This window comes from Telopea speciosissima, chromosome 1 (assembly GCF_018873765.1).
Source record: "Telopea speciosissima isolate NSW1024214 ecotype Mountain lineage chromosome 1, Tspe_v1, whole genome shotgun sequence".
In the NCBI taxonomy this organism is placed as follows: Eukaryota; Viridiplantae; Streptophyta; class Magnoliopsida; order Proteales; family Proteaceae; genus Telopea; species Telopea speciosissima.
The window spans coordinates 28,900,178-28,912,794 of NC_057916.1; the positions used below are offsets into that span (position 1 = coordinate 28,900,178).

At 44.6% G+C, this 12,617-nt stretch overlaps 2 protein-coding genes across 2 annotated transcripts in view; both read right to left on the reverse strand.

Annotated features, from left to right (window-relative positions):
- LOC122649044 (polyadenylation and cleavage factor homolog 4-like) overlaps positions 1-11,076 on the reverse strand; it is a 31,369-nt gene extending 20,293 nt beyond the window's left edge. The window contains exon 1 of the mRNA XM_043842396.1: positions 11,065-11,076. The gene's annotated coding sequence lies outside the window, so the exon portion shown is untranslated. The remainder of the gene's footprint in view (positions 1-11,064) is intronic.
- The window catches only part of LOC122649045 (serine/threonine-protein kinase CTR1-like), a 59,737-nt gene continuing 49,841 nt past the window's right edge, over positions 2,722-12,617 (reverse strand). Inside the window, exons 14-15 of the mRNA XM_043842399.1 lie at positions 3,243-3,337; positions 2,722-3,147 (exon numbers count right to left, since the gene is read on the reverse strand). Of these exons, the coding sequence (XP_043698334.1) occupies positions 3,039-3,147; positions 3,243-3,337 (204 nt within the window). The 3' untranslated portion in view covers positions 2,722-3,038. The remainder of the gene's footprint in view (positions 3,148-3,242; positions 3,338-12,617) is intronic.

The following is a 12,617-nucleotide window of genomic DNA, read 5'->3' on the forward strand; positions in this document are numbered from 1 at the left end:
GGAAGTTCTCAAAAGGGCTACCATCCACCTTTATGGAAAAGGAGGTCGAAGAAATTAAAGCAAAAATTAATTTAGCCCATTTTTCACCAAATCCTAAGAAATTAAAAATAGAAATGATAAGGCCCCATTCTATCCTATCATAGGCTTTATACATATCAATTTTGATGGCAACAAATCCCTGCTTACCACGAGTATGATTAAGGTAGTGAAAGATTTCCTGGGCTATAATGATGTTATCATTGATTTGTCATCCAGGGATAAAGGTTGTTTGAAACGGGGAAATAAAAGATTGGAGAGTATCTTTGAGTCTAGTGGCCATAATTTTTGCAATAATCGTATAGGTTACATTACATAAACTAATGGGATTAAAGTTCCCAATAGACGCAGCATTTTCCATTTTCGGAATCAAACAGATTAGAGTATCATTAAGTCCAGGAGGAATAAGACCAAACTTAAAAAAATCTAAGGCTAAATTTAGTTAATCATCTTGAACTAAATCCCAAAATTTTTGAAAAAAACCGGCATTAAACCCATCAATTCCAGGTGCTTTTAAAGGCCCAATGGAAAACACAACATTTTTAACTTCCTCCAATGTAGGAAGAGAGACAAGAGAATCCAACTTCCCACCGGGGAAAACAGAGGGGAAAAGGCATTTAACAAAACTAGCATCTAAAGGATTGGTTGAGGTGAATAATTCTTTGAGAAAGTTGGCAAAAACATTAGCAATAGCTTTAGAGTCATCAATCCTAATCCCATTCTCATTACAAATGAAATCAATCCTCATTTTCCTTAAATTGGTCTTGGTGATAGAATGATAATATTTGGTGTTACGAACGCCATCCCTGATGTAAAAATGTCTAGATTTCTGTAGCCAGAAGGTTTCCTCAGCATCGAAGATCCAACCCACCTTTCTATTTATAACTTTTAGAAGGTCAGAATAAGAAGAATTCCCATTAAATGTAGAGAGGTAAGAAGAAAACAGCAGATTTTTTAGATTGGACACATGTCCAAAGACGACCTTGTTTCATTTTTTCAAAGAATTGGAGAGAGATGAGAGTTAGCAACAAAGGTCGTCATTGGGGAACGAATTCCAGGTGGATCGACAGAAAGGGGAAAATTCAGGTGCTGCACCCAAGCTTGATGAAAATGAAAACGTTTTTTATAAGATGAGTGATTGGCAGAAGTTGAGAGAAGAATGGGATTATGATCAGATCCGAGAGGGGACAGTTTAGAGAGTGAGGTCAAAGGAAACTGATCAAACCATGTGCTGTTGGCAAAGGCTCTATCTAAACATTCTTTGATTAGTTTTGGGGGTTTTTGTCTGTTGGACCAGGTGAATTTTGATCCAAGCAAAATTAATAGCTCATTAATGACATCTTAGAGAGCCAAACCAGAATTAGAGAGGTGAAATTGGGATCCTCCCAACTTGTCAAAGGCATGGAGGATTTCGTTAAAGTCTCCAATGATGAAGAAGGGATGATCCAAAGTCGTAAGAAAATTCAGCAGCCTTTTCCAGAAGTTTAGGCGGTCCATAGGCTTGGGGGGGGGGGGGGGGGCATAGCTACATATTAACCAGAACAAAACAGAGTTGCAATCAGAGATGAGGAGTCCAATTGTATCATCCATTGCAATACAAGTTAAGATTTTCACACGTTATTGGGCTAAAACCCATAAGCCCCCCTTCTTTCCATGGGAACCCAAACTATTTTGGAATTTCACACATACATAATCTGAAAGCCTCCCTTTTTTGTATATTTCTTCTTGTGTCATTATTAGCAATGAAAGCTAGTAGTAGTAAGGTCAGGGTTAGTGGTACGAAGGGGCGAAAAAAAAATACCACCTATTGACTTACTCCCTTTTACTTTAGCCATTGTGCTGGGCTTTTGCCAAATTATTTTGAATCTTATCAACTCGAATTTATAAAAAAATAAAAAATTCACGACATATTTCAATTTCCACGAAGGGCATGCAATGCAAAATTTCAAACCTTGATTTCAGCTGTCTGTTTCTTTTCCAGAAAAGTTATTATTTTCTTTGATGGATTTTCAAAGTTTAATTTTGCTAGTTTGCCTAACTCCATTTTGACAAAAACTTGACATGTGAAAAGGGAATGTGGGATTTCTACCAACCCCACATGACAGATATTTGTGCATCTAAAGAGTACTGCAGGAATAGAACACTTAGATTATTTTTCCATACAGTCACTCTATTAATTACTTGTTGCTTACCTTGGAATGCCTTGGAATGGATTCACTGTACCCGTGCAAAAGTAAACCAAACTTTCAACAGTGTGAGGGAGGCTTTGAACATAAAAAACAGGCCAACCACAAATAATTTTCTATTTAAATATACAAAAAGAATACATACAAAATTGTGTACAGAAATTATACCCTTTTTTTTTTCCCCCTGTTTGTGTGATGGCAATGACTGAACAGACCTGGGAGATCAACACATTTGTGATGCCACCAAAGGAGGGATGGATGTTGGAATCAATAATCAATGATCCGTCAGATGAAATGGCTGTGTTCAGTTGTGTTAAAAATCCCATGTACCCTCTTCAAATTTGCAGCGAGGACAGCATTAATCAATCGCCCAGCAGCACATCGAGTAGGAATTCAAGACTCAGGACTCAGGACTCTGAAAAACAATAACATCACAAATTGCTCCTTGTTAGGCCAGCCCTTATTTGTATAAGCCAACCTGCTCAACTCGATCTAGACATCAACCCAGTTTTTTACACAACCAAAGTCTTTACTTCCTTTATTTTGGAAGTATAGCATCACATACACAGTTGATGTTTGGCCATAGAACATCTAGGTGGGGTGCATAAATTGGATAGGTCAGGAATTCTTGCACATGGAACATGAAATCAAATAAGCAAAGGAACGCATGGAATCTCAAATTGTTCCCTATAAAATGATTCCTCAGATTGGCTTACCCGAAGGAATTCAGGCAACATGTACTCCTGCAACCCGCTGGATCATCAATAAGATACCAGATGCACATTCACGGATTCTACTCGCAGGTACACCACCCCTTCAGGTAAGTGGTGACACGTCTGCACGGACCGGAGGAGGCATTGGAGGTTTGACCAATGGCCTCAGAGATTCCATAATACCATAAAAGGAAGGACGCTTCCATGGCTCACTGCAGTTTAATACATTTTCACTGTGAGAACAAAAAATCAAGGAGGGAAAAAGCAGAGGATGTAATTTGACCAAGAAATTGACCACTTCACTCACTCAGCCCAGCAAGCCTCAATTAAGGCAGTGACTTGAGGATTTACATTGCTTGGAATTTCAAGCCTTTTACCCTTGAATCCAACAGCTGCTACCACCTGCAAGAGGAGAGCCAATGAGCAATTATACGTCTGTAAATTAAAATGGATTAACAGGTTTACCTTTTGTTGACCAAAAATGAAACAAGTAAAAAAGAAGCAAAATACCAGATAGACCATAATACTTGTGCATAGTGCTCTCAGCCTAGGACAGAGATCAACCTAATTAATATCTAATATAGTTCATTTTATAAAACCCTGCTCAAACATTGCAGAATGTAGTAATGATAGACATGTCTGAAGAGGGATCATAAATGTTGCTTTTCTCCAGGAATAGTGCACTAGGGCATAATACCACTACTATAACCAGCAATTTACGCAAGGAAAATAGGAAAGAATTCCAAATTTGCAATCAACAATCATTAAGAATACTAGATACAAGACCATGATTCATGATGAAGTGTCAGGCAGCCCAAAAAAAACCCATGTGCAATAGAAAAAACAGTTATGTCAACAATAGTAAGAGGGCAACACGAGATGGATGAGTTACAAGAATAGGAATAATAACATTAAAAACATGCAACATAGAGACCTTGGGGGCTAGCACGAGTTGGTACAGTGCATAATATTCACAGAGAAGGTTAGGTCATACAACTAGCCAAGAATAGTTCTTAAATTTTTTTGGACGGGGAGAGAGGGTGTTTACAAATCAGCCAAGACACTTCATGGTGCCTGCACCAGCTGAAAGAGATATTTTGGTGCAACTCAAAAGCACTAGAAGGAATGACCAAGGACATTGGTTAAACAAATAAGAGAGAATTTGGAAACTTATGTTGTTAACAGAAGCTCCGTTATCAAGTAGGCTGCCCTAATGTTGGCCCTCTTGGCGAAGATCGTGGACGATACCAGTTCATCGTCGAATATGGCAACAGCAAACCCTGTTCTGTAGGATGTTGTTCGCCTCTTGACTCTCCGGTGACTCCTCCACCGTCCACTCCTTACTGTAAGCCAGATCTACCACCTGCTCCTCCATCTCCACCAGCGGAACCTCCGCCCATGCTATGGCAGCAGCAGCCCATTCCAGTTTTCATGGCTACCAGTTCCGAAGGCATCAGCAGAAATTTCCCTCCTACAGTTGATTATGAGGATGCTGACCGCCGCCGTCACAAATGGAAGGTTATTCCCCCAAATGTTCTTGATAACAATGGTCAGATGGCCTCAAATTCCCCTGTCGAAGCCCAACTCAATTGGCAGGCCGAGAATGCTCTGGTTCAGAATCAGTACCTCACCAAGCTTCTCTCATACCAAGAACATCACACTCTTGCTCTCCGACAGAATGAAGGCGACATCCGTTACTTGAAATCACGGATTGAATCCCTCCACCAGGAGCTTATGTCTATAGCTATGACGGTGAAGGATTCTACTCAGGCCTCTTTTCTCATCTCTGGCCGAGAAAAAGAAAAACGTCTTCTGGAAGAACAGCTCCGCCTAGCCCAAACTCAAACTTATCCGGCTAGTCCAACCTTGTTCCCTGACTCTGTCATGACCCCTGTTTATCATGACTATATGGCTCCACATAGTTTTCCTACAGCTATGTTTAAGGAACTCCAGGATCAACAGAGACTTCTGACTGCACACCAGGCACGATCCGCTAAATCTAAGCGATCTCATGCCTCATGCTCGTCATCACCCCAGTCAGTTTTTCAACCTTCCCCATTAAACCTTGCTAAGCCTATGGTGCAACCCACTTTTCAACCCTTACCAGAGCAACCTTCAGGACCCCCTGGATTTGTTCCCTGGGTTCCTCCCCGTTCTAAACCATCGCCTCCTGCCTCCGCTTATACTGTCATCCCAGCATCTGCCAATCCAAATACCCTTAGCAATTATTTGACCCAGTTAACCTTAGCCCCTCCTGCCATCCCTGCTTTATCTCTCTCTAAGGTTTCCTCTGTCACTACTTTTTCGGACTCAGACTCCCAGTCTTCTTCGAGCCCTTTGCCCATCTACCAGACCAACCCCCCTCAGGCACCAGAAGCAACTGAACCTATCATCCATAGCAGTGATAGTGAAGTGGACACTGCTCCACAGACCCAACAACAGCCTCAGGCCCAGCATCCCACGATGCCTCCCCAGATCCAAGTTCCAGGCCCTTTTGGCAATCAAGACCCCAAACAGCTGTTTACCTTTGACGGTCTTCCTTTCCATAAATGGCCTGAACGCATCTCTGAGTTTCATGCCTGGCTCACTGCAGAAATGTTAATTGATGGTGCTACTGACAATACTGTCCTCACCAAGTTTTTGGCCCGTTCCCATGGCACTCTCAGAGAATGGTTTATGGCTCTTGGTGGTTATCGACAGCTTCAATGGACTCAGATCCCCATCGATGTTTTCATCGCCCAATTATACAATGAAATGATTGGCCCCATTGAGAACAATCGCATCAAAGCTCGTGAAGAATACTTCCAGATGAAATGCTGCTCTTTCCAAAAGGCTGATCTCGCTAGGCACTACACCCGCATGCTGGATCGTTTCTACATCCTAGGAGGACTGGATGATCCTAATATGAAACAGGTCTTCCTCAACTCTTTCCCTGAACCTCTGGGGAAGGAAGCTATAAAATCTTTGCAGCAATTTGGCCTTCGAATTGATCAAGCCCCTATTGGACGTCTTTACCAAGAAATCCTCAGTGCCCTGCAAAAGCTTTGTGACCAACAGCTCTTCTTCAAGCAATGGGAGAAGACTACCCATAAGCTCACAGATGCGTGTGACACCTCCTATCTCAAGATCAAATGTAAAGATAAGGACTGCTCATGTCCTTCCAAGAAGAAGTCCCATTTCTCCAAAGTCCATCCCGGCAAATTCCGTTCTAGACATGACCGGCCTCATCGGTTCAAACGGAAACCACAGCAGCAGCGGCCTTACAAATTCTTCAAACGCAAGAAGTTCAGGCAAAAGACTTCCACTAAGTGCTATGCCTGCGGCAAGATTGGACATTTTGCTCGGAACTGCCCTGACAAGGCTAAGCAAGCCAAGCTCATGCATATGCTTGCCCCTTTTTCCATCACGGATGATCCTGATGCAGACGTTGAATCTCTCTACTCTGTGGACGACGATTTTACGCCAGATCTACTGTTCGTTCTTGAAAATTGGAACGAAGATCCAGACACTTCTTCACCCGAGTCCGATGGATTTGACCCCATCTACCCGATTACTTCATCCTTGTCATCTTCTAACCCTCCTAAGTCACCAGCTTTGGCTATCACCAAAACCCCTTTACCACAGGCTCCTCTTTCCATTCTCCCTACAACATGGGATCGTCCTATCAAGGTTATTGGCTATTTTGATACTGGATGTTCTACAACCATCCTAGCCCCCCATGTTCTTCCTTCAGACTATTGGAAGCCTCATCGCCAGTTTTTTACTGCAGCCGATGGTCAAACCTTCTCGGTTGACCTCATTTCCAGACATCCCATTAAGCTGAGATTATTTCCCTCTCTTACCATCACCCACACAGTGTTAGGTTCCTCCCTCCCTGGTCGTGATGCCCTTATTGGCTTTGACGTCTTATGCCAGTTACCCCACCTTCGATGGAGTATCCATGGCCTCAGCTATAAGAAGCATTTTATCCCCTGGACCACTATTCCCAAATTATTACTAATGGCTCCTATTGCAGGTATCAAGGACCAATTAATCCTCCGTTGCAGTGCAGACAATCATAATGATTTCCTCACAAAGTGTTCCAGCCCCCTCTGGCAAAATGCTAAGTTCTTCATCCGTCTTCCTTTCAAGAAGAATGAGGATATCAATCCTACCAAGGCCAGCCATTCAGGCATGAACCCTGAACATCTCACCAGTGCCCGTCAAGAGATCGCCCTCTTGGAAGCCCAGGGTCTCATCGAGAAGACATCTTCCCCTTGGGCCTGCGAAGCTTTCTATGTCAATAAAAGAGCAGAACAACGACGCGGCAAGCTCCGACTTGTGATCAATTATCAGCCTCTCAATGCGTTTCTGCTTGATGACAAGTTTCCATTACCAACCAGGCCAGCTCTTCTCCTTCAGCTATCTAAGGCCAAGTTTTTTAGCAAGTTTGATCTCAAGGCAGGATTCTGGCAGCTAGGTATCCATCCAGAAGATCGGCCCAAGACAGGTTTCTGTTTTCCTGGAGGTCATTACCAATGGACTGTTCTCCCCTTTGGACTGAAAGTGGCTCCATCATTGTTTCAGCAGGCCATGTTACAAATCTATGCTCCCATTCAAGAACATGCTCTCATCTACATTGACGACATCCTCCTGTTTTCTACCACAGAGGACGAACATGCCCTCCTCCTTCAACAATTCTTGGACATTACTGTGACCCAAGGTATCATGCTTTCTCCAACAAAGATGGTCGTAGCAGTCAGCACAATTGACTTTCTGGGTGTCACCATCTCCAATGGACAATTCCAGCTCCAACCCCACATTGGTCACTCCCTGCTAGATTTCTCGGACGGTCCCCTTACCCGTCAGGAAGTACAACAATTCCTCGGCATCATCAACTATATGGCCGAATTCCTTCCTCATCAGATCCGTATGACTAGTCATCTTCACCGCCTTTTGAAGAAAGATGCACCACCATGGTCCACTATTCATACTACGGCAGTCAGAGATTTGAAAGCTCTGGCTCAAGATCTTCCCACTCTGCAGATTCCTTCTACAGGTCTCCGCATCCTCCAGACAGATGCTAGTGATACACAATGGGGTGCTGTTCTCCTCGAAGAACTCCCAGACAAGACACGACGTATCTGTGGATATCGTAGTGGCGAATTCAAACTCTCTGAAAAGCATTATCACTCCACATTCAAGGAAATTCTTGCGAGTTCGTCGCGGTATTGAGAAGTTCGAGTTCTTCCTCATCGGACATTCCTTCACGATAGAAATGGACATGTGACTTTCCCAAAGATGTTACGATTCAATGCGACTTCACGAATCTCGGCTCCTTCGATGGGCTCGGTGGTTTTCCCAATGGTCATTCAAGGTTCACCATATCAAAGGCAAAGACAATGTGCTTGCAGACTTCCTCTCTCGCACTAAGAAGAAATTACCATTATCTTCTTCCATCCCTGTCCTTTGCATGCCCCTAACTCCAGGTGCTTCCTCTTCCTCATCTGCACTTCCACCACCTGATCCTTTGCTTCAGCTTCTACCCCTGCTTCCAGCCTCTCTTTTCAGCAATCTCTCTCTTCGTACTTTGAAAGCTTATAGTATTTCTACATACCAATCTATCCTCCTCTCCATTGTTCACACCAGTGGACTTCAGTTCGACTGGGTTGTTTGTCACCCAGACTATCCATTCCTTACCCCATTTGCCATTAATCCAGCTCTGTTTGATAGCGAATGTGTGGTCTTCTTCTGGCATCTTCTTGCAGTCCATAAGGTGGCTCTCACCTTCAACCGCCATACCCTCTGGCATTATCTCAGCACCGTTTCCACCATCTTCTCCAACCCAACAGGCTCAGCCTATTTTCGTCTTCAAAGACCCCAGTGCCTAGCCCGTTTTCTCCGTCTTTTTGCTCCTATTCCAACTTGGCTCAATATCCTTTCAGCCCTTGATGAACTTCCTTTTGTTACTTACATCTTCCATCGGCCACCTGATTTCATTCATCATCATCTGGTTACTCCCCCCATTTTGGATCATAACCTCATTGCTTATGACCCTACCTTCACCTTCCACGAATCCAGCTCCCACGATCTCTTCATCCATCGTGATCAGTCAGATGAGCATAAGGCTCGATGGTTCTCTTTCATGACAACCATGTGCACCCATAACCATGTTGATCCAGCCACCTTGCCCTCTTGTCTTCTGCAAAGTACCAACACGGCTTGGGAAGTCAACGTCTTGCAACATTCCTTCATTCATCGCATCCTGAGCGAGCACATGGAGTTCGAGGTCGATCATGCCCTAGACCTCTTCATTCCCTACACCAGCGATACCGACTTTGATACAGATTAGATTTTTTTGAATGTATGTCTGTGTATTGTATGTCTGTGTATCGAGTATCGAGTATGTATGTCTGTATATCGAGTATGTATGTCTGCATGTATTGAGTCTGTATTGGGTATCCTCTACTTGTACCGACAGCACTCCATATCAGTCGGTGTCTTTGTCCGCCAACTATAGTTAGGTGAAGACTTTTGTACCAACCATAGTTAGGTGAAGACTTTTGTACCAACTATGGTTAGGTAAGTTAAAGACTTTGTACCAACTATGGTTAGGTTAGTTGAAGACTTTTGTACCTTGTTTAACCGCGGTTATCTAACGCGGGTTTGTTGTGTTCTCTATTTAAGCAGCTTATCTTCTTCTGGTTTATTATGGTTCCTCTTTTGTGAGTAAACTTTTTGGCTCCTGTTTGTCGGAGCTCTGCTCCCTGATCTTCTGTCTCTTCTTCTGGTTTATTATGGTTCCTCTTTTGTTGCCTAAGTATGCTCTGCAGTTGCCGTCCTAGACGGATCCTCTGCATCAGAAACAGGTGTGAATGATTAATACTGGTCTTCCCAATCTCAGGTTGGTAACGTCCCTTGAGGTAGGTGTGGGTATGCAGGCATGGCCGCTATAAAATCCCGGCACAATCGGGTTACCTCCGACCTGGGTCTAAGAAGCCTATTATTTATCTTTCTCTGCTATAATTAACCATCTCTTACCAGATTTAAGACAGAAGGTCCAGGTGCATCTCTAGCAAACAGTAGTTCTCTTTCCCTCTACTTTCATGGCTTTACAACCTCCGACTACTCTTCCGGCTCCGGTTACCCTTAAACAATCCCATGCTTCTAAGGTGGATTACTTGTACGAACTCAGTTACACTCCGGCTGAGCAACAGATCCATCCGACGAATTTTCCGATCCTCAATCCCTATGATGTCTTCCCACAGACGTCATCTTCGGTTACCAGGAAGCTCAGAACTATTATTGCTCCCAAGAAGACTCAGGGTCTTAAGGAGTATGTTCAAGCTCCCCCGTTTTCCCAAAACCAGGTTACCGCCAGTGGCAAAGAACAGTACTTTCCGGTGAATATCAGTCCGGACTTAATCCGCCAGTGGATCCATCTTGGCTATACTCATCTTCATTTGGGTGCAGTTAAGATAGCTACTACATTCCATGGTCGCAAAGGTCTCCCCGTGGCGATGCGTCTCAACTTTCTGGACACTCGATTCCGGAATTTCCCTCATGCCACCATTACGGATGTTCAGACCACTCTGAACGATGGCACCGTCTTTTATACTGTATACCCCAACTACAATATTTCTCTTCAGGATCCAAATCTTACGGATGCCTGGCAATTCTTGATACAGCTCACCGGTGCTCCTCAGAAGGAAACAGCAATTGCAGCCACTCTTCATTATCAGATATGCTATAGGTTGCAAAATCATGCTATGAATCTCAACACTGGATTCTCCAGTAATGATGCGGCTCTCTTCGTCCAGATCGGCGAAGATAGGATCCCAACAATCACTCATGTCCCCCGACAGATTGATAGAGAAACCCTCATCAAGCTCATCCCAGAGTCTTGGATCACGGCTTACGAATCTACCCACAACATCCCTGCTGCAACACCTCCGTTGACAGCAACAAACCCCGTCTACAAACCACTCGAGGACGGACGTACCATGGTCACCTACCCACGACCAACTGATATGGGTATGATTCTCCCGATTCCATCCTCGGATGACTGTTTTGATCAGGTTGATGATCTTGATTCTGGTTTACCTCCGCCACCGCCTCTTGAACCCAAAAAGAAGAAGCGCGGCCCGGACTCTCTCTGGCTCCGTTATCAAGCAGGCTGCCCTAATGTTGGCCCTCTTGGCGAAGATCGTGGACGATACCAGTTCATCGTCGAGTATGGCAACAGCAAACCCTGTTCTGTAGGATGTTGTTCGCCTCTTGGCTCTCCGGTGACTCCCCCACCGTCCACTCCTTACTGTAAGCCAGATCTACCACCTGCTCCTCCATCTCCACCAGCGGAACCTCCGCCCATGCTATGGCAGCAGCAGCCCATTCCAGTTTTCATGGCTACCAGTTCCGAAGGCATCAGCAGAAATTTCCCTCCTACAGTTGATTATGAGGATGCTGACCGCCGCCGTCACAAATGGAAGGTTATTCCCCCAAATGTTCTTGATAACAATGGTCAGATGGCCTCAAATTCCCCTGTCGAAGCCCAACTCAATTGGCAGGCCGAGAATGCTCTGGTTCAGAATCAGTACCTCACCAAGCTTCTCTCATACCAAGAACATCACACTCTTGCTCTCCGACAGAATGAAGGCGACATCCGTTACTTGAAATCACGGATTGAATCCCTCCACCAGGAGCTTATGTCTATAGCTATGACGGTGAAGGATTCTACTCAGGCCTCTTTTCTCATCTCTGGCCGAGAAAAAGAAAAATGTCTTCTGGAAGAACAGCTCCGCCTAGCCCAAACTCAAACTTATCCGGCTAGTCCAACCTTGTTCCCGACTGCTTCACGACCCCTGTTTATCGCTGACTATATGGCTCCACATAGTTTTCCTAACAGCTATGTTTAAGGAACTCCAGGATCAACAGAGACTTCTGACTGCACACCAGGCACGATCCGCTAAATCTAAGCGATCTCATACCTCATGCTCGTCATCACCCCAGTCAGTTTTTCAACCTTCCCCATTAAACCTTGCTAAGCCTATGGTGCAACCCACTTTTCAACCCTTACCAGAGCAACCTTCAGGACCCCCTGGATTTGTTCCCTGGGTTCCTCCCCGTTCTAAACCATCGCCTCCTGCCTCCGCTTATACTGTCATCCCAACATCTCGCAATCAAATACCCTTAGCAATTATTTGACCCAGTTAACCTTAGCCCCTCCTGCCATCCTGCTTTATCTCTCTCTAAGGTTTCCTCTGTCACTACTTTTTCGGACTCAGACTCCCAGTCTTCTTCGAGCCCTTTGCCCATCTACCAGACCAACCCCCCTCAGGCACCAGAAGCAACTGAACCTATCATCCATAGCAGTGATAGTGAAGTGGACACTGCTCCACAGGCCCAGCAACAGCCTCAGGCCCAGCATCCCACGATGCCTCCTCAGATCCAAGTTCCAGGCCCTTTTGGCAATCAAGACCCCAAACAGCTGTTTACCTTTGACGGTCTTCCTTTCCATAAATGGCACGAACGCATCTCTCGAGTTTCACGCCGGCTCGCTCAGAAATGTTAATTGATGGTGCTACGGACAATCTGTCCTCACCAAGTTTTTGGCCCGTTCCTACGGCACTCTCGAGAATGGTTTATGGCTCTTGGTGGTTATCGGCACTTGATGGACTCGGATCCCCATCGATGTTTTCATCGC